Consider the following 22,844-nt stretch of genomic DNA (forward strand, 5'->3'; position numbering starts at 1 on the left):
AAGCATGAATTGTTATTAGTGTATACTTTTTAAGCACCTTTTAAAAGTTGAGGAAAGATTTTTAATAAGATTACGTAATAATATATTTTTCAAATTATAAAGGCAACAAATTTCTCCCTTTCCCCTTTTAGTACCGCTCTTGATAGCAAAACTATGGCACCCTGCCTTGAAAAGAGACTTTCCTATCAAAGCTACGAAAAAATTACGTTTTTAAGAGTTTTGACGCTACGAAATTTTTTGTCTGGCGGCAACACTGTTCCACTTGTTCCTATAAACTTTACTTTGTCAAAATGTGTGGAATTTAATTATTAATTTTTATTACAACTATTTATGATGGTTGTACAGTCAATCAGTTTTTCCAACGCCTTGTCTGGCGCTGATCCTCAAGCAAAGCCTGTTCTCATCGTTGGTCAGCTGAAGTTTATCCAAAAAGTGGGATATAACTCTCTGAAAGTTAAGCTTGCTCCAAGAGTTCCAGTAGAGGTAGGTTAGGGATTTAATATTCTTTTGTATTGACACTTTGGTAAATATCTACAAAATCATATTATTGACTTATGCATAAAGTGAATATACCAATTGATGCCTTTTTTTATGCTTTTTACGAATATAACAATAATTTATATCGGAGAGTAATTTAAGCCCCCCCCCCCCCTATAGGCCTCTATGCCAATTCAGGGTATATATTTCTACATTAGGGGGGGGGGCAAATTTTGTTTCTGATGTAAATGGGAGGTAAGTTTAAACTTTACCACCACCCCCCTAATGTAGAAATATTTACCCTGAATTGGCATATAGCCTATAGGGGGGGGGGCTGAAATTCATTTCAGATAGAAATGATTATTATATTTGTTATCAGCATAAAAAAGGCATCAAGTGGTATATTCACTTTATGTGTAAGTCAATAATATGATTTGGTAGATATTTACCAACACTTTTTCAGGGTGATCAATGTTTGACTATTAAAGTCATTGGTTCTTCATACTCTAAGCAATAAATATTGTTATTAACCTTTATATAGAAAGTACTATAAAGTTAAACAAAAGACAATATTGTGTTACCTTTAAACATGGCAAATGATATAAAGTCTTCTGTATGACTTTTTAAACATCAAATTATTTTAGAGAAGTATGAATAAAGTTATACAGAAGACTTTTTGGTTTTCTTATTTCATATATGATCCAATAAAATGTCATACAGAAAAAAATTATATCAGCCTACCCTACTGATACACAGAGAAAACAACAAAAAGTCATACAGATGGCTTTTTATAGCCTAGGCCTACATGATTTCATATATAAAGCAGCCTAGGTAAATATCTACCAAATCATATTATTGAGTTAGGAATAAAGTGAATACACCATTTGATGCCTTTTTTTATGCTGATTATGAATATAATAATCATTTCTATTGGAAATGAATTTCAGCCCCCCCCTATATATACCTAACCTTGAAGTGACATATATCGGGGGGGGGGTGAAATAAGTTTCCAATAGATATGCTAATTATATTTGTAATCACCATAAAAAAAAGGCATAACATTTTGTATTCGCTATAGTCCTAAATCAATAATATGATTTGGTAGATATTTACTCCAGCCTAAATAAAGACATACAGATGACTTTTTAATATATCATTCTACTATAAGGCATAGCCTAATGAATAAAGTCATACAGATGACTTTTTATGTCTCCTGCTATTATAGAACAAACATAAATAAAGTCATACAGATGACTTTTTATGTATCCTGTTATTATACAGCAAATATAAATAAAGTCATACAGATGGCTTTTTATACCTCATGCTCTTATAGAGCAAACATGAATGAAGTCCTACATATGACTTTTTATGCCTTTCTTTTATAGAGCAAACTTCATTAAAGTCATACAGATGACTTTTTATACCTCCTGCTAGTACGTAGAGAAAACAACAAAAAGTCATACCGATGGCTTTTTACAGCCTAGGCCTACATGATTTCATATATAGAGCAGATGACTTTTTATGTATCCTGCTATTATACAGCAAATATAAATAAAGTCACACAGATGGCTTTTTATACATCATACTCTTATAGAGCAAACATGAATGAAGTCCTACATATGAATTTTTATGCCTTTCTTTTATAGAGCAAACTTCATTAAAGTCATACAGATGACTTTTTATACCTCCTGCTAGTACATAGAGAAAACAACAAAAAGTCATACCGATGGCTTTTTACAGCCTAGGCCTACATGATTTCATATATAGGGCAGCCTAAATAAAGTCACACAGATGACTTTTTAATATATCATTCTACTATAAAGAATTATGAATAAAGTCATACTGATAACTTTTAATGTATCCTGCCATTATACAACAAACATAAATAAAGCCTTACAGATGGTTTTTTATACCTCATACTATTATAGAGAAAACATGAATGAAGTCCTACGTACAACTTTTTATGCCTTTCTATTATAGAGCAAACATGAATGAAGTCCTGCATATGACTTTTTATACCTCCTGCTAGTACATAGAGAAAACAACAAAAAGTCATACAGATGGCTTTTTACAGCCTAGGCCTACATGATTTCATATATAGAGCAGCCTAAATAAAGTCATACAGATGACTTTTTAATATATATCATTCTACTGTAAAGCATTATGAATAAAGTCATACAGATGACTTTTTATGTCTCCTGTTATTATAGAGCAAACGTAAATAAAGTCATACCGATGACTTTTTAATATATCATTCTACTATAAAGCATTATGAATAAAGTCATACAGATGACTTTTTATGTATCCTGCTATTATAGAGCAAACACAAATAAAGTCATACAGATGGCTCTTTATACCTCATACTATTATAGAGCAAACATGAATGAAGTCCTAAATATGACTTTTTATGCCTTTCTTTTATAGAGAAACTTCAATAAAGTCATACAGATGACTTTTTATACCTCCTGCTAGTACATAGAGAAAACAACAAAAAGTCATACAGATGGCTTTTTATAGCCTAGGCCTACATAATTTTGTATATAGAGCAGCCTAAATAAAGTCATACAGATGACTTTTTAATATATCATTCTACTATAAAGCATAGTGAATAAAGTCATACAGACGACTTTTTATGTCTCCTGCTATTATAGAGCAGACATAAATAAAGTCATACAGATGACCTTTTATACCTCATACTGTTATAGAGAAAACATGAATGAAGTCCTACATATGGCTTTTTATGCCTTTCTTTTATAGAGCAAACTTCAATAAAGTCATACAGATGACTTTTTATACCTCCTGCGAGTACATAGAGAAAACAACAAAAAGTCATACAGATGGCTTTTTATAGCTTAGGCCTACATGATTTTATTTATAGAGCAGCCTCAATAGAGTCATAGAGATGACTTTTTAATATATCGTTCTACTATAAAGCATAATGATTAAAGTCATACAGATGACTTTCTGTGTCTCCTGCTATTACAGAGCAAACATAAATAAAGTCATACAGATGACTTTTTAATATATCAGTCAACTAATAACCACAATGAATAAAGACATACTGATGACTTTTAATGTCTCCTGTCAGTACAGAGAAAACATAAATAATACCATGCAGATGACTTTTTATGCCTCATAATGTTATAGAGCAAACATGAATGAAGTCCTACATATGATTTTTTATGCCTTTCTTTTATAGAGCAAACATAAATCAAGTCATACAGATGACTTTTTATACCTCCTGCTATTATAAAGCAAACATAAATAAAGTTTTACAGATGACTTTTTATACCTCATATTAGTATAGAGCAAACATGAATAAATTCTTACAAATGACTTTCTGTTGTTTCCTCTATGTTTCAGTGGGGTAATATAATTTCTTCTGTATGACATTTTAGTGGATCATATATTAAATAAGAATACCAAAATGTCTTTTGTATAGCTTTAATTGTACTTCTCAACAATAATTTGATGTTTAAAAAGTCATATAGAAGACTATATCATTCTCCATCATTTCTCTAGAAATATAAACGTATAATTACAAAAATACAAGGTATAAAAAGTCATTTGTAAAGCATATCATATATTAAATATCTAACCTCACCTAGGTACCTTCCCCCCCCCCCTAAACCCCCAAAAACAACAGTTTAAACATTGTAAACACATTGGAAACCATGCTAAGCATTCATTACTGCATAACAGTGTCTTGAATTAACCCATACAAAATGGGTTTTCTGTTGTATCTCCAATTTGACATATATAAAATAGTGTATTTAACACAAAAATACCAAGTTGTCTGTAGGACTTGTTCATGTTTGGTATATAATAGTAAAAGGTATAAAATCTCATCTGCATTCCTTAATTCATGTTTTCTCTATAATACTGTAATATAGGCTATATAAAGTCATATGTATGGCTTTATTCATGTTTTCTTAATAATAGTGAGATATATAAAAAGTCATCTGTATGGCTTTAGTTTTGCTTGCTCTATAATAGAATGAGGTATAAAAATTCATTTGTATTACTTTATTTATGTTTGCTCTATATAAGAATGAGGCATAAAGTCATCTGTATGACGTTTTATGATTCTACGTAATAGGAGAAAGCAAGATATTGTCTTCTGTTTGACTTTATACTGCATTCTATATAAGAGTAAATGACAATTTTCTATTGCTCAGATATAAAGAAAATTTTTTCTATGTTGTTATATGTAGGTAACCCCTTTTTTAAATCTAAGGCTGGTTTTAATCTAGGTAAATTTTTACCAAACCATATTATTAACTTACAAATAAATTTAGCACACCACTCGATGCATTTTTTATCCTTTTTTTAAATATAATAGTCATTTTTGTCAGAAATAAATTTTACCCCCAGCCCTATATATACCAATTCAGGGTATATATTTGCACATTAGGGGGGTGGGGATAAAGTTTAGGCTTACCTCCCATTTATATCAGAAATAAAATTTACCCCCACCCTCCTAATGTGCAAATATATACCCTGAATTGGTATAAATAGGGGTGGGGGAAAATTCATTTCCAACAAAAATGATTATTGTATTTGGAAAGAGCATAAAAAAAGGCATCATTTGGTATGATTACTTTATTTGTAAGTCAATAATATGATTTGATAAAATTTTACCATAATCTACAGTTGGGTCCATTCAAAAGTAAAACCATAACATTCTGAAAAGACTTTTAAAAAATCTTAAAATAGCCTACTTAGCCTTGGATACATAGCCTAATTCATAAAAGCACCTCACTTTACCCCCCCCCCCTAATGTGCCACTATAGAGCCCCAATTACATATTTTACATGCATTTTTCTATTTCTTATTTTCATTGATGTTGCTTCTTTGCCATAAGCTATGATCTAGGCCTGTCTGGACAAAAGTATAGGCTACATGGTGAAATGTATTTAATTTAGGGTAGCCTATGCTATATGTTTGCATGTTATGGCAGGGGAGGGGGGGGGGTAAAGTAAAGTGTTTGTAGCCTAGGAATAGTATAAGTAAGTTATATAGGATTTTCTTAAAGCTAGTTTCAGATCTTTATTGTCATTCATTTTCAGTAGGTCTAACTATAGAGTAATGCCATAAAGCCATTTAAAAAGAAGAGGAAAATGTAATATTCTAGATGATAGGCTTCTTGCTAGCCTATCTTAGAAGTTGAGTTAGACTTAGAAGAACAAAACTTTCAGGAATAGATTAGGTCTAGGGCTTAAGCTAGCCTATGTCTCAGGGGGACACTATCAAAATTCTATTCCTACAAGTACCCTGTTTGTAGTTTGGTTTATAGTTTTTTGGGCAGAGATTTAGTGGTAAGCCTCTTGAGAAGGAAAAACTATATAGGTTAGTTCAGAAATTTACTTTAAAAATTTCTAAAATGCTTTCATCATTTCCAAGAGCAAATCACTTTCCCCCACCCCTTTCCAAAGGGTAAAATATGTAGCCAAAATTTCATGTTTTCTATGTATGTTTTTATTGCTTGTTTACCATTAAATTAATGTAAAGAGAAGTCACACATAGAAAATCCATTACACACATGGAATTCAGGGTGACCATTAGTTTGTATTTCTGGGGGGTTGCACTTAATTGGGGGTATTAAATCAGTTTATTTATACAGTTTCAGATTTTTTCTCCTGTGTATATGGTAGCAATAAATGGTAAAGCTTGAAAATAAAATGGATTTCAGGAAATGTTACCATTTTTTAAACAAAATTGTCTTAGTTTTTTGTTAAGACGAAGACAACATTTTTTAGTAAAATTATAGTTTTTAAAATAAGCTTTTTGTATGATAGACAACACAAACATTTCTAAAATAGAAAATTTTTGCCTCATTTGTAGGTGGCAGTATTTAGTTTTTGAAAATCAGCAAGCCCTTAGTGTGCTAATAGCTCAAAAACTTCTTGCTAAATTGGAAATTTTGCATGTGTTGTATGCTCACACCAATCAACAGTATTCATTTTTTAAAGGTAGCTTTTTCCAAAATTACTTTCTAGGAAAAAACTCCATGAGGACTTGTGTTGCACATAAAAGCCTATTTAGAAAGGTAAAGTCTGAAATAAGGTTTATGTCTTTATCTTAATTATGAACTGATATATTCTTGTTTAAAGATAATAATGTTTACTGAAATCCATGTTTCCTTTCAAACTCCAATATTTTATAACCCTGAAACTACATAAGAGAAAAATCTGAAACTTGGAAGTAAAACATTTTTCTAGCTCTGGTTGACCTTACAAAATTTCATAATACTTTATTATTATTATTTATTTTTAACCCACACTATACAGAGGTACAATACGTGGAGTATCACGAGGAAAAACACAAAAAATGCGACGCAAGACAATATATAAATAAAAAATTACCAAATTACAGTGTAACACATAATAATTTAAAAGAAACGAGAGCAAAAAAAAAAAGAAGAAAAAAAAATAATAACGTGAAAGGAGGGGGAAAAGAGGAAAAGAGAGAGAAAAAAAAAAAACTGACAACATGCAGAATCTAATAAGCAGGCATTAATATTATCATTATTGGATTTTTACTCACTCTTTACAAATCTAAATTGTAGAATGACCAAACAGAGAAAAACAACTAAACAAATAAAAGAAAAAGAAAAATAACTTACGACTGAAAAAACCTGATAAGGTGATGGTGCGGAGAAAAACGGATACAAGCAGTATTTGAAAGTTTTCTGTGTAGTGCTTCCAGTTTTTCAGTAATATTGGGCTCTTTTCAATTTAATATTAGATGCAGGCACAGATTTCAGCCGAAGAAAAGAATTAGAGTACCAGTACCGAAGAAGCAAAATAACCAACAGATTGACACCATAACCACAAAGAGCAGAGAAAAGCTGACTATGACATACACTATCAAAAGCTTTAGATAGATCTAAAGTACAAAGATATATACTCCTTCCCTTAGAAGAATTTTCAAGGAGCAAAGAAGATAATACACAATGTGCGTGTTGACAACCTACTCCGGGCTTAAATCCAAACTGGTTATCTCTCTCAAGCATATTATTAGTCACAAAAGGTATTAAAACATGCTCAAGAACTTTACTAAAAGTGCAAGAGACAGTAATAGATCGGTAAGAAGAGCAAATAAAAGGAGAATTCCCCTTCTTTAAAATTGAAGAGACAGTACCACACAAAAAACTCTCTGGTACACTAGAAGTACAAATACACATCTGGAGAAGTAGGTGTAGATGGTTAATAAGGGGGGAGCAATCTAATAAAAGGTGAAATCTAGATATACCATCATTATCAACATTATCTGATTTAAGTTTCTTAATTGCTTCAATTACAGATGAAAGAGAAATAGGAACACAGAGACGCTGAGATAGAGGGTACTAAAAATAGCAGAAAGAGAATGAGAATACAAAGAATGCACACGGTAATTAACATTAGAAAAAATAGACGAGTAATGGTCATGCCAAGCAGATGCAGGAAGACAATCACTATTTGGTACATCACTTCTAATTGACTCAGAATTAATAACTTTTCGCCATTCTCTCTTTGACACTGGAAAATCCATACCACGATAACGCATAGACTTAAGATATTTTTTATATACCCTGCGGGTCTTACGCTTAAGGTCAGAAACAATACCACAGGGCGGTCTATCACATTCATTCCAAACTTTGAGAACATCAGTTTTCAAAAACAGATCTAGTGTGTTGATATTATATAGACTAACCCTCTTAGTTTTGAAAACTATTGGATAACAGTTGATATTAGCAGCTCCACGGTAAGAAACTTGTTAATAAAGTATAAGTAATAGTAGATTCCTTATTTTATGCCCTTTCCAAATATGTTTGGGTTTCTGATCATGTACCCCACCTCCTGATTGGACACAAGGCAGAGGCGTCCTTCGTAAATTTTACCAAATCACTACCTCATTTATGCCAAATTTTCTGCAGAAATCAAGAATTTTGCTAAATTTTGGCCAATTTTGCAAAATTTCCCCTTGGGACATCCCTGCCCAAGGATATATACAAAACGTTAAAAGAAAACATTAAAACAATGACAATCTTAATTTATAATATGCAGTACATGTTGGTTTATCAGATTATCATGTTTTCTTTGATTGTTATCCATATTTTTAAATATCCAGCAATTCTAATACATTCACTTGGTCTAAAACTTTTCCATTGCCAACAATGCAAGAAACCTGTTAACAAAGAAATACAAAGCACCAAGAAGTGTAAAACAACAGATAAATAGATTTTTTAGGACTTTATCCAGGACCATTGGGGGAGGGGATATGCAGAGTCATAAATGTGAACATGAAATTTAGAAAGAGCATAAAGTAAGGAATTTAATCTTTCCTTCTGCAGAGCAGCTTATATCCCATGTTGTCCTCTTGTGCAATAAATAACTTTTTTGATAATTCAAGCTGGACTTTGTCATTTTAAGACTGTTTTCTTCAGCATTTTTTATATATTTTTACAAATTTATGAAAATAAAGCAGTACTTTTTAATTAATGAGATAATTAAGTATTTATGATTGTTTGAAGTAGTTTTCAGACTTTTGGTAAATATTTTCTAATGGCAAACATGTAGCCTATAACATGAAATAAGATGTTATTTTTAGGGGGTCCCTTTAACCCTTTGATGCCTGAATTTTGAAAAAGAACAAGACAAAATTTTGCACCTGTTTTTATGCTTTATTGGAGGTTATTCCATGACAAGAATGTCAAGAGTAGAATTTTTTGATGGAAATGAAGAAACTATAGAATGGCTCCCATACACAACATATTGCAGTAATTGCACAGGGTTACATGTTGCCTTGATAGTGTGGTAAGATAGGAAACAGTTTCTGTTTATTGTGAAACACAAAGCTACTTCATAGTGCTTTGAGATTTCCATTGGAAGCTGGAGGAAAAAATCAGGTCCTTGCTTTAAATTGTTTGTATCAACTGATCTCTTGCCAGTGTTCATTCCTAAGTTGTATACAAAACCACTTACTCCTACTCTGGAAATGAACTTGTATCCTCACTTATGTGTGTTTTGGATTCTGCTGCTTCAATGATACTCTCTGCTTTATGGGAACTATTTGCTCATCAATGGCCTGATGTTATTCTTGGCATTAGTTGGCTCATTAAGTTGGGTTGAACCCTCTTTATCAAGGGAAGAATTTTATGAATATTCTCATCACCAGGGGTCTCCCTGAGGCTTCTCTAATGTAATGTCATCAAAAATACAAATGCATCTTTTTTAATTCAAATATGTTGCTTCAGCTATCATGAGATAACAAGTTTTCTTTGACCAGGAGTTATCAAATGTGTTAACAAATGCCTAACTGTTTTATATCTTTCTCAAGCGCATACATATTTGTCAGATCAAGTGTGTAGCTTATTACTTCTATGTCAAAAACAACCTTTTTTATTGCAATGGGGTCTTGATTCTCATTTATTGGTCAGCTAAAAGGCTTACTTTTGCACATATTTTCTGGTGGGATAAAATGCACTTCACCAGGCAATAGACCTGTTCTTTTGCACTAAGATCTTACATCTAAAATCTCACATCTTTCTGCAAAGATTTCCGTTCTTTTAACTCATCTTTGTTCTAAGATCTTACAGGTCACTGATGTTAGCAAAAAGTGCAAAAGATGCCATATTTCTGCCATATAGAACAATGATGAGAGAACTTTGATGGTATAGTCATAAAAGTTCTTAAACAGCAGATCAGAGCAGAACGATTAAGGATATATGCAAAAGAACGCTATAAGATGTAAAATCTTGGTTCAAAGATTTCACTTCTAAGCATTCTTTGTCAAAAGATGTAAGATCTTAGCACAAAGATGAGTAAAAGAACACCCCAAATGTCTTGTGTTCTTATTGGTTTTAATGTAAGAGTAGTTGATGCTTGTTGTGCTCAGATTTCCTCACCTGCGTTAGCTTGAGACTCATCCAGATTGTCACTTCTTGATTCAATTTGATTAGTTGCTATTACAGCATCAACCAGTTTTTCTAAAGGATATAGATTGACATTAGGAGGGATCTACTGTGGATCAGGAATTTTCATCTTCACATGGCAAGTCTTTCAGGTCTGGAGGTCTCATCTGGGCAAGGGACAAAATTCATGGCCTGTACCAATAACATTGGATGTTAATGTACTTTCTTGACAATTGTAGAGTGCTTGTCTTCTTCTGTTTTTGGTGCAGTGGATGCAGATTTGTCTAATGCAACCTTTAAGGCACATTGATTAAGGAACTTGGTCAGTCTTACTGATTGTATCCACAGTTTAGTATATTACCACATACTGTGGCAACCCCAAGTTCAAGCTGTTTCAGCTGATTTTTCTGAGCTTCAGATTCTATTTAGCATGGTTAAACCTTCAAAAGTTCCTAGATAGTGGTTTAAAAACAGTAGATACAGGATACTTAAGTGTGTCAAACTCTGTGTATGTTCAGTTGTCTGAAAAGTTCCCATTTCTGGCAGATGGTTCCACTGAGAACCCTGATTTTTAAGGTCCCTCCCTGCTCTTGGTGCTCACATTATTGATGGAAGCAACACATCATTTGAACTGTCAGATCTTCCTCTCTGTCAAACCAGAGAAGTTAAAACTGTAGAATAGATCACTATGGTGATCTATTTCAAAAAATCCAAAAGGGCAAAAAGGACTAATTTGACTAGGATTATTTCATCCAAAAAGGCTGAGATCATAATGAGAAATATATTGAGAATAGAGCTTGTTATATTTCATACAAAGATAGCAACCTGAAAGGTTTGCTTATAAAGTTTGAATTATACAAAATCTTGAAATTTATGGCTCTTGGGGGGGGGGAGGGACCTTCAGGCATCAAAGGGTTGAGGGCTCAAAATAAAATTTACAGGGGCAGTAAATAATATATCAAGAAAGGGTACAAGACAACACATTAAGTTTTGTTTTCACATTCTACCTAGCCAAGGAATAGACAGATAGGCTTGATTCATCTTTTTGACCATCTTTGATCTAAAATAGACTTGAACATAATTATTTGTAATATCAAAAGACATTTACCCAATATCCTGATCCTGGGTCAAATGTTTGACCTGGTCCTGATGCTGGACATTAATGTAGTCTAGTATCAAGTATAATGGTTGTAGCAGTAGTTGGAACCTAGTAACAAACAAAGTTCAGCCTATAGACCCAGTAAAGTGCCAATGACGCAGTAGGCTTTAGATTCTCTTATATTAGGGAAGGGGGCAGTAGCCAAATTCTGGTTTGTAGTGATTTTTGTTTGTTTTTAACATGACTTGCATATTTAGTTTAAATTTTACTTGATTTAAGATTTATTTATTCATTTATATTAATACCTGTTTCATGTTTGTTTGCTATGATTGTTCATTTAATTTCTGCTCACCTGGGTTTCATTTGTGTTTTAATAGTAAAGGTGTTTGTTTGTTTTAAGTTTGATTTACATTTTCTATTAAGGTTTTACTCGTTTTAAGATTAATTTTTTTATTTATATTATTCCCTGTTGTATGTTTGTTTGCTATGATTGTTTATTGAATTTCTGGTTGTTTTGAGCTTGAATTATTATAGGTTTTTATTTATCCTGATCATAAGTTTAATAGGGCTGTTATGTCTTTTGAAAAACTTGATTTTTTAAATTAATCACTACAAAAACGTATTCTTTTGATGAATGCAGTGTTATGATTTTTATTGTTTTAGTGGCTTTGCTTGCTGTTATAACGGATTGCTCTTTACTTCTAGTTTATTACCAAAAATTGTTTGACATGGTATTACTTGGGAAGCTGCAAAAAATAAATGGAGAAAAATCTGATTAACAAAAAAAAAATTAAAACTATCATTTCGATCTTACTCTCAGGGTTAAAGTTATTATTGTACAAATAATTGAAAAAGCCTCTGAGGTCCTCTCCCCCAAGTAACAAACATCTCCCATCTTCTTATTAATGATCAACATTTTGAGAAGGTTAAGGACAATAATACTATGTGCCAAGTCATATATAGTATGAACAATTGAAAAGAAATTCCTGAGTTTCCTCTCCATTGCTATTACAGCTGATCAAAATGAAATCAATCAGGGGGAATATAACATTGAATAATGTTGTTTTAATTACCCTAACCTTGTGCTCCAATTGGTATGTCACTGATTAACAATTAATATTCAAAATATAAACTTAATCATATTGATAAATCAGCTATAGGAGATAGTAAGCAATTATTAAGGAAATTCTACCTTTTGTATGCTAAAAAAGGCTGTCTTATCATAGTACTTAGGGATCTTCCATTTTTTTTTTTTTTACCACTTTACCTGTGTGGTGATGTTCATTTTGAGTTTGGTTTTATGAAAAGTAAGAAAAATAAAATGTTGTTCTTTGGAGGAATTACCGTCAATTTTTGTAATCTTCCTAGCTTTCCCATGAATGATAACAGACTTAAGTTTCCTGACAAATAATGATCTTTCAAGCACATTCTTCAGCATTTTATATTGATGATGATAATGATGATTCAATAGTGATTTTATTTATTGATAATGAAGAACTTTCTTAAGTCTGACAGTTGGAAGCATCAAAAAACAGACATCCACCTGTTGCACTAGAAAATTGTCTAATGCAGTGACTACATAATGTGACTTCCTAAAATGTTGGAATTGTGATCAATTCCATCCCCCGAAATCTATAGAAAAGTTATTCCCCCCCCCCCGAAAATTTTGCATGAGACGTAAAAAAGTAACAAAATTGCATATAAACAAATTTTGATGTGTTTCGTAAAGCTTTTTTTGTAACCCTTCCTCCCCTGAACAAAAATCCCCCTTCTCCCAACAAAAATCCTTGATATGGCCTTGACTCACACACACAGACACACCTTGCCTTAGATCTTAGTTCCTCCTGTGCCTCCAGAGGCACCTAGGGCATCCACGAAAAGTCTCCAGCCATCTCAAAGGTGTGCTGCAGCTAGTAGGTCTTCCCATTCGGGCTGTAGGGACGCATGTATATTTGACAAGTATCTTCTGTGTGAACGTCTCTGGGTGTTTCTAGGACGCCCTTGTCTTCTTGATCCTTCTGGTTGCCAGAAGAGGATAGAGTTTGGCAAGCGATTTCTTTCCATCCTCATGACATGCCCAAGATAACGCCACCTACGTTGACGGATAACGTCTGTTAGTAAAGGTACCTGGACCTGCTGCAACACACACACACAAAAAGACAAAAACAAACAAAAATGATAGATATTTTTGGAATCGTATTTGAATCAGAATTTGAAAAATTTTTAGGAACAGATTATCTGATTTATAAATTGATAATCTAAAAGTTTAGAGATTGATTTCAAGATCTATTCCAACTAAAGAAAACAGAATCAGTCACAGTAGTGACGCAGCAATTGGATGATCACTGATCATGAAGTGCTGTATTATACCAAATACTAGCATTTATACATCAATTGTTTTGTAGGCTAAGTACACTACAGAGCTATTGTGGTTCTTCTTGTTTTTCTTTTTTTTTATAAATATTCCTCTTAGAGTGTGCGGAAATTATAGTTTCAAGTTTTTAATTGGAAACCCCTATTTTAACATATTTTCCAACATAGAAAAACTCCAAGGGGTGGTTCTAACAGATCATTTGGGACTCTTCCTGTATATACCTTCTTGTATCCCCGTCTCTTCTCTTTGGATGTTAGTTTGTACAAAGGGGCTTTTTAATATATGCAATACTGTCACTTCAAAGATTGAACTAAAATGTTAGGCAATTTTGTTCTTTTTGCTATTTCAGGTATTTGAAGCTGTGCTTGCAGCACTGCAAGTTACAGGAGGTGGACCTCATTCACTTTACTTAAATCTTGCAACGGTTGCTGTCCTGCCTGAGAAGGTATCGAGACATAATGCTCCTGCTCGACCTCACGCCCTTACTCGTATTGTCAAGGCCTGTTCTGTTGGAGTAGAGGAGACCGTTGTTGTAAGTTTATTTTTGCTAATTTACTTATTAATACCTTATTTTGTTTATTTTTTTGGTTTAAAAATAAAAGACATATTTGCCCTTGTGAACATATAGTTTATTGGCAAGATTGATTCTCATTTCAATTTCTGAGTGCCAGAACATCCTCAGAAGATTTTCGTCTGGGTAGAGGGTTGAGTCTAGAATATGGGAGGGACGAAAGACTTCTAGTCTCCCTTGTGAGAAATCTTGGCTATAAGATACATAAGAACTAATCCTGAAATGGATTAATAACTAAGCCTTTCGGTGTTATGGTCCTGTGAAAGATTTTTTGACTTTGATCCATGGGTGATAGTTGCAGAGCAACACAATCCAAAAATGACTAATCATTTAGACTTGAACCTTAAAAGATGCATCAATAGTCCTAGCTGCTAGTATCTACAAATATAAACCGATATCCAATAGGTCATCCTCACGTATGTGCACGGCAAAAATGTCGCATCCTCACAGGGGTCCACCAAGCATGGACAACTTATACCATTAATTTAGCTCTTGATCAAGTTATGTTAAAGAGATTTCACCATCCCGTTTAGTAATTAGGCGAATGAAAAGATATTTTGATGCCTTTAGTCTCTCTTTCCACAAAGGTTGAATAAGGTGTATATCATTAAAGACACTTCATGAGCTTAGCTCTGACTCCCATGAAGCTTGTTTGGATCTGACGTTCCCTTCTGGTAAAAGTGCTTTTGACAAAAAACTTAAAGATCATCCTTCCTCCTCCGCCGCAGAGATCATACTGATCGTCAACTCTAACCGTTACTGTTACTCCCAACTTTTACTCTTACTCTTGCGACTTTTCTTATTCTTGCTCATAACCCCTGATTTTCCCTCGCATATAAAGATCTGCGTTCCAACAAGTTACCTAGAAATTAACCCCCACTAGTAAATAATTTGATTACAAGAATTTAAGAACCAGCTCCCCTTTCCCATTAGCTTAAATGGGTAAGAACTTTCAACTTGCTTAGCTCGGACAGTTACTGTAACTTCTAACTAAGTTTGATTAATATTCGAAAACCTATGCCAGTAGATGTCCTGATAATGTGACTTATGCAACCCCATTAAAGAAGTAAACATGGGTATACATTCCTACAAGGCAAAACCAGGGAATTTATTTCCGACCAAGTATGGTTGAGATCTGAAAGAAATCCTTGTGCTAGAAGCACTGGTGTTGAAGGACTTTAATGACTTACCCTTGCCTATACGGGCCGGATTTTGTGACTTAAGATCATTTGATCTCCGCTAGTCCCTTCTGCTAGATACCTTCTGCTAGATACCTTCTGCTAGATACCTTCTGCTAGATACCTTCTGCTAGATACCTTCTGCTAGATACCTTCTGCTAGATACCTTCTGCTAGATACCTTCTGCTAGATACCTTCTGCTAGATACCTTCTGCTAGATACCTTCTGCTAGATACCTTCTGCTAGATACCTTCTGCTAGATACCTTCTGCTAGATACCTTCTGCTAGATACCTTCTGCTAGATACCTTCTGCTAGATACCTTCTGCTAGATACCTTCTGCTAGATACCTTCTGCTAGATACCTTCTGCTAGATACCTTCTGCTAGATACCTTCTGCTAGATACCTTCTGCTAGATACCTTCTGCTAGATACCTTCTGCTAGATACCTTCTGCTAGATACCTTCTGCTAGATACCTTCTGCTAGATACCTTCTGCTAGATACCTTCTGCTAGATACCTTCTGCTAGATACCTTCTGCTAGATACCTTCTGCTAGATACCTTCTGCTAGATACCTTCTGCTAGATACCTTCTGCTAGATACCTTCTGCTAGATACCTTCTGCTAGATACCTTCTGCTAGATACCTTCTGCTAGATACCTTCTGCTAGATACCTTCTGCTAGATACCTTCTGCTAGATACCTTCTGCTAGATACCTTCTGCTAGATACCTTCTGCTAGATACCTTCTGCTAGATACCTTCTGCTAGATACCTTCTGCTAGATACCTTCTGCTAGATACCTTCTGCTAGATACCTTCTGCTAGATACCTTCTGCTAGATACCTTCTGCTAGATACCTTCTGCTAGATACCTTCTGCTAGATACCCTGATGAAAAGAATTTAGGAACTCCTCTCTTCTCTTATCCATAAAAGTAGCATCATATTTGAATTACCAATGGATATATCTAAAACACTAGCTCTCGATTTCACACAATTTGATTAAGCTGCAATAGAGGGTAGTGGTGACAACCTTCTTGTGGGGCCACTGAGAGTAGTTGAAAAAAAAAATGGGAACCTACTATTGCTAATTTTAGTCATTGCCAAGCCATTTTCTGTCCTGCCTAGTGTCTGACCTTGAGGCAGGGCGTGGAGTAAAGTTGCATTTAGGAGAAATCCGAAGTGAAAGAAAGAAATTCTCTTGGAGGCACTGGCTCTGAGGATCAAGTGCCGCTGATGGCTGACAAATAGTGGGTGGCTATCCCTTCTCTTTTTGGAGACGAGCGTTGCCTTCCCAAGCCGGCGTGAAACTGGCATTGGGGTTTTCGAAAGGGGGGGAAATAATGTGGAAAACCTTGGCCCTACTGAAGAAGGCTCCTCCACAAAAGGGGAGGAAAAAGAAAAAGACAAGCCCTATCGCAGATAACTACGTCTGTGGGGGCTCTAATAGCCCAATGTTGTTTTTTTTTTTTTTTTTTTTTTTTGAGGCAATATGCCTTTGCGGAATGTCTCAGTTTAGTTAGACCATCCACAAAAATGAGATATTCCAAGGACAAAATTTAGAGATCCCCGTCCCTTCTCTCTCTCACATAAATCACATTAGGTATGATGGTTGGATGGATGGATGGTCACATCTGATATGGTCATTAGGTGATGGTCTCTTCAAAGTGGAGTTAGGACACTAGTTCTTCGCTCCACCAAGTTTGGTCCCAATCTGACCACCTTCTTTTGGTAGAGTTTGGATGACAAGAATTTAAGGACCCTTCTACCCCATCTTCCACAGAAGTTGGATTGCGTCCGGACTTCCAAAGTCATAAGTTGAATACAAGATGCGTTCCTATAAAATCTGATTGAGATCTGGTAACAGCTTCTGGTAGATGTACAAATAACAAAATTTCTGACACACTCTTCCACCTATAAGTTAGATCACAGCTGGACTAGTCGTCTTGCTCGTGGCTTAAGTTTTGTGTGGTTTCGAAATTTTTGATTGTTTGTTCCAAATCAAAATTTTATAAAAAATACAGAAATTCTAAATTTATAATTTCTAAGTTGGCCTTCCCAGAATCAGAAGTCCAAAAAATTCACATAATTTTTGATACCAGGTTACTGAGATGAGTTATTTCCAAAAGACCAAATCAGGATATTTGCTCTTATTTTGCGCATAGTTTTGTTGACGTCTAACAGCCCCTTGTGGTGTGCGCTATAATTATAATAATTTAGGTACTTCCGTTCTTCTCCCTCCACAGTGGTTGGATCAAATATAGACTCGCAGTATGTACAACTACGATACTTACCAACGTCTTAGTTATGCCAACATCCTATTTTTGTCGATTGTAACCTGAACTGACTGTCGTGTAAGAGGGGGTGAAAGGCAGCTAGATTCTTTTCTTCACGGCAACCAGCTGATGAGGTATCAGATCTCAGTCAGACCTGGCTAGAAATAATAGTAACTGTCCTAGTTTTGTCTTTCGACAGTCTGTATCTGTTTTGACCTTTGTGGAGGAAGGCTCCTAAACGTTTGTTATCGCGACATCTACCAGAACTGGTTGTGGAATACCCATCAAGCATGTTGTTAAGTAAAAGCTGCTTGAAATTCCTGCCTTGTCCAAACTATAGGCTATAAGGAGGGTGGCGTATAGATTTCTATTATTATGACGTTCACCAGATGAGGTTGCTGGATCTCAACAAAACTTAATGGGAAGTAAGAGTTAATGTTCTTGTTTTTGCCTTTAGAGAGATCAGGATCCCATGCAAGCTTTGCGGGAGGTCGGGGATTTTCCTAAATGTATGTAATCAGAACTATAACCAGAAGAATTTATCAGACTCAATCAAGCTTGGTCCGAACAGTTAATGTCCTACTTATGCCTTATTAGACTTAATGGTCAATGATCATTTTGACCTCTGTCGAAGAGGAGGAAGAGAGGGCCATAAACTCCTTGCTTTTGTTATAAGAAAATCTACCAGAAGGAGAGCACTCAGGTCCCAATCAAACTTGGTAGCGAGGGAGTTATACCTACAGTTGTGCCTTTTTATGGCACGTGCCTAACTTGACTTCTGCCAGGAAGCCAAAAATAGGGAACTTGCATGATTTACGGTCCTTGCCCCAGGGGCTGGGGGTAATTTCATCCCTGGAGGCATAATTATTGAACCTTTCAAATTTTATAAGCAAAAGGATGTCTCAAAATTTGTTTTGGTTGTCTTGGGGACAGGGGTAGTAATAAAAGGTCTGGGAAGTGGGGTTGCCTTCCAGTCACTCGAAACTCTTGGACAAGAGGCTGTAACTTTTAATTTCCGATCAAATATGTTCCCTCTAAATTTCCTATGACCATCTTTCCGTACGATGTGGCCGAAAAAAATGGAAATGATAATTATACATGGAAGTCACTTCGCTCTTTGCTCTGACAGCGCTACTGCACTGCCTATGATCATTCTTGTGATAGTGGTTTCACACTGCCATTCTGTAACGCAAACCACTTTACGTAAGAGTGCAAAGTAGTCTGCTATTGGTCAGTTAAAGGTAATCTCCTGATCTGAAGTCAGATTAAATTTTTATCCACCTTATATGAATAAGTGTAAACCACTAACTGTAAGAATGCAAAATGGTCTGATTGGTCAACTAAAAATAATCCACCAATCAGAAGCAAATTTACGTTCTCGATGATCTTATGCTAATCATTCCAATAGGCATTCTTAGCCAACGTGAAACCAAGTTCATAATAACAGTGTTGTTGTCGTTCTATAAGATATGCTACTTAACATAGGAATAAAAAATGGTTTAGGGCTTTTTAGCTAAAAATAATCCACCAATCGGAAATAAGTTTACAATCTTATTGACCTTTTGCAAACTAATTTGACTTGCCCATTTATCCGATGTTAAACTATTAAAACTACAATGTAAAATGATCCATGATTGGTCAGTCACAGCTAATTCACCCATCAGAAATCAGTTTGCATTCTTACAGAAAAGGCTGTATTTAAGGGGGGGGGGGTCGGGTTTGAAATTGCCTCGGAATTTTGTCCGACTCTTAAAAACGTTACGAAAGTGCATTTAAGTAAATTTTTGATCCGTATTCTTTAAGTTTTTTTAAATACCCCCCCCCCTCCTATGACAAAAAATAACCAGCCCTCCAAACAAAAATCTTGGATACGCCCTTGCTTGCAGACTTTATGTACCAGTATGATAGGCCTACATTGTCAAGGCTGCCAAAGGTTAAAAGAAAAATCTATACTGAGAAAAATTAATGACATGTTTTGCTTATTTCTGAAACTTGCCGTCGACATTGTCTTTCTGTTCGTTTGCTTATCAACAAATAATATTCACTTAGTCAATTGATAAGAAAAATATGTATCCTTAGAATACGAATAAACAATTCTACGGTTGTCAAAGCCATATTTCATTTGTATATTTTTCTCGAAGATTAACTGAAAAATTGCCAATTGATAGCGGTCGTGCAAGCTCAAACGCATTGTCGAGGTGAAAATAATAGGCTGAAATGAAATAAAAAATTCTTGGAAATTTAATTGGAATATAAAGAGAAATGTTTTGGCATTACTGCCAAAGAATTAGTCGAGAGATCATTCACTCTCTGCCGCCTAGTGTTCATCTGGGAGCGCCACTTATTCCACCATGTGGGGATACTTTCGTCAGTATGTGCTGCTTCACTCCACGGATTGTACACTTCTGTCATGCTTGGTGTATACCATCTGGAGTACACGATTTTGAAATATTATTCAAAAATTTTACTTTAGATTCAATAAATATGAAGTACATCCATTTTTCCTTAGATTAGCACAAGGATTTATTTCACATATTCTAAATAAGTACTTTCGGGATTGGAGGTAAATAAAAGGAAAGAATGTTTGTTCAGAGAAGTACAAACGGGTATTTAGAATAGAAGAGAAAAGAAGAGAAGAGAGAGAAAAGCTGGAGAACCAAGAGAAGAGCAATAGAAGAGAAAAGCACCACGACCTTGAAAATCTTCACAACAAAACCAGTCTCCAAGGGCCTGCCACAGGAAACCATACTCAGTTACGAATAATTTCTCTATTTCTAAGCAGTGGTGACAATTGAGGCGAGGAATAAAATATATTTTTCCAAAATCTAGAGGGGAGGGGCTTTGTTAGTTTTTTCAATTTTGTCAATAAAAATGACTTAATAAGGCATTTTTCAATGAAAATTCGCCTTAAAGGCCATCTTTAATGAAAATTCCCTCCAAAAAATACTTTTCAAAATGCAGGCTCGGGAGCAGAAGGGGGCTGGTGGCAACTGCCGTCCTCCCCCTCCCCCCAATTGTAGCCGGTGCTTAGAAACAGGGGAAATGTTGGTAATTGAGAACGTTCCCTGTGGCTAACCCTTAGAGACAGGTTTTTGAACAAGTTATAAGGTCAGTTTGAACAAAGAAAGACCAATTCTGTAGTTTACTTAATTGGAAATTGACAGACTTGATGGAACCTAATTTGGCTAGTTGCTCATGAAGTAATTTAAGACGGACATTGTCATCTGCCCCTTTAACTTCTATAAAATCATAGACATGTATAAGACCATTATAGTCACTTTCCTTCATGATGGCGAGGAGACGGACAATGCATCGATCGATGACTGGTCTTTTTTGAAGCATTTCCAACCTTTTATAAATTTCCTCTTTGTGATCCATACAGATTTGTTGCAGATTGTTGCTGTTATTGGTCAGTTATTGTTAACATCCTTATATGTCGTCATACTAAGCTTTTATACGCAATTTTTACATAAGTGTAAATACTAGAAGGTGTATCGACCGATGACTGGTCTTTTTTGAAGCCTTTCCATCCATTTATAAATTCCTCTTTCTGATCCATACAGATTTGTTGGAGATTGACTGGTTGTTGGGGGGGTATGTTTAACGAACATGGAGCATGGCAGAGAAGACAAGCTAATACTGTAAGCAGCACACTATATGCTGTAAGATATAAAAAAAGGAAAATACATAAATGAAAAAAAAGGATTAAATACAAATTATTATCTTATTAAAATTGATCTATATTGAAAACCTGTTTCCTTTGCAAATTCTTTTTTGACTTTATTCGTGTCGTGACAAAAATAAGTTACCATTTAGCCAGGGGCGTCCTGAGGCTCATTTTATTGGTGGGGGGGGGCGACCTTCGTAAATTTTACCGAATCGCTACCTGAATATGCAGAATTTTCTGCAAAAATCAAGACCTTTGCTAAATTTCGGCCGTTTTTGCAAAATTTCTGCCGAAATTTTCACCTTTCGCGAAAATTTTACCGAATGCAAAAAAAGTTGGGGGCGTGCCCCCTCCCCCTTGGAACGCCCCTACTTTTAGAGCTCAAATTGGAATTTGCCCCTGAAGTGATAATTATATTTGGAAAGACTGTAAAGAATGCATCGAGTGATGTCTTCACTTTTAAATTATTGAAGGCTAGCGAAATTATTGAAAAAAAAACGAAAAATATAAGGAATTGGATTGTTATATTATTGTAGGCTACTACGTGGATACACTGATACAATTTGAAAATAGCTGTACATGCGGAATTGGTAGAAAAAGGACTCACAAATTCAACAATTTTATGTGAAAAACACACAAAAAAGCCGGTGAGTGGAGAATAATTAGTTAAAAAAAAACTCGTGGACGAGTTTCGCCGGACAAAAGCAATTACAAATACCTAAATCTCTAGTTCGCGTGTCTCCCCATTTTTTAGGATTTCATTTCAGACATTTTAGTGTTAATACCACAATACCGTCTATTTAATATATAATATACCCAGAGTTATCTTATCTAAAAAAGATATCTATCCTATTTAGACTTTTTCAACGCAAGTTACTTGAGAAGGATGCTTTTTAAAAGCTTTGAATGCTTCTTCTGTGACTTGTTGGCAGTCCTGTCTAGACTTGGAGGTCTAAGCCACCTATCTATTTGGTGATTGTTTGAATGGCTAGAAAAAGAAGAAAAAAAGACTGTCTGCTTTACTGTCTTTAAAAGTTTTTAGGCTAAATGTTCAAGTTCAAGTTCTTTTATTCAGTAAATATAAAAAAAACTCTGCAATACAAAAATCCAAAAACTCTGCAATCCAAAAGGACACAGAGGCCCGTTAACTGGAAAAAAGCACTACATATTAATCACTTGAAGGTGACTGATCTAGGTTTAGACAATAATAAAAAAGAATTACTGCTCACGTAAATGCTCACGAAGACAACCGATCTCCTCATCAGCTATCGTCAGTAAAGAATCTCACATGGTCAGCAACATCAAGAACCAATGC

The 22,844-nt window shown here is 34.8% G+C and overlaps 1 protein-coding gene across 1 annotated transcript in view; it reads left to right on the forward strand.

Annotated features, from left to right (window-relative positions):
- Positions 1–267: 267 nt before the first annotated feature.
- Positions 268–22,844, forward strand: part of grsm (probable aminopeptidase NPEPL1 granny smith protein) — an 80,909-nt gene continuing 58,332 nt past the window's right edge. The window contains exons 1-2 of the mRNA XM_089095186.1: positions 268–483; positions 14,195–14,377. Coding sequence (XP_088951312.1) covers positions 331–483; positions 14,195–14,377 — 336 coding nt within the window. The 5' untranslated portion in view covers positions 268–330. The remainder of the gene's footprint in view (positions 484–14,194; positions 14,378–22,844) is intronic.

The sequence above is a fragment of the Artemia sp. Qi Xiang Cuo genome, chromosome 10 (genome assembly GCF_049724085.1).
Source record: "Artemia sp. Qi Xiang Cuo chromosome 10, ASM4972408v1, whole genome shotgun sequence".
NCBI classification, from domain to species: domain Eukaryota; kingdom Metazoa; phylum Arthropoda; class Branchiopoda; order Anostraca; family Artemiidae; genus Artemia; species Artemia sp. Qi Xiang Cuo.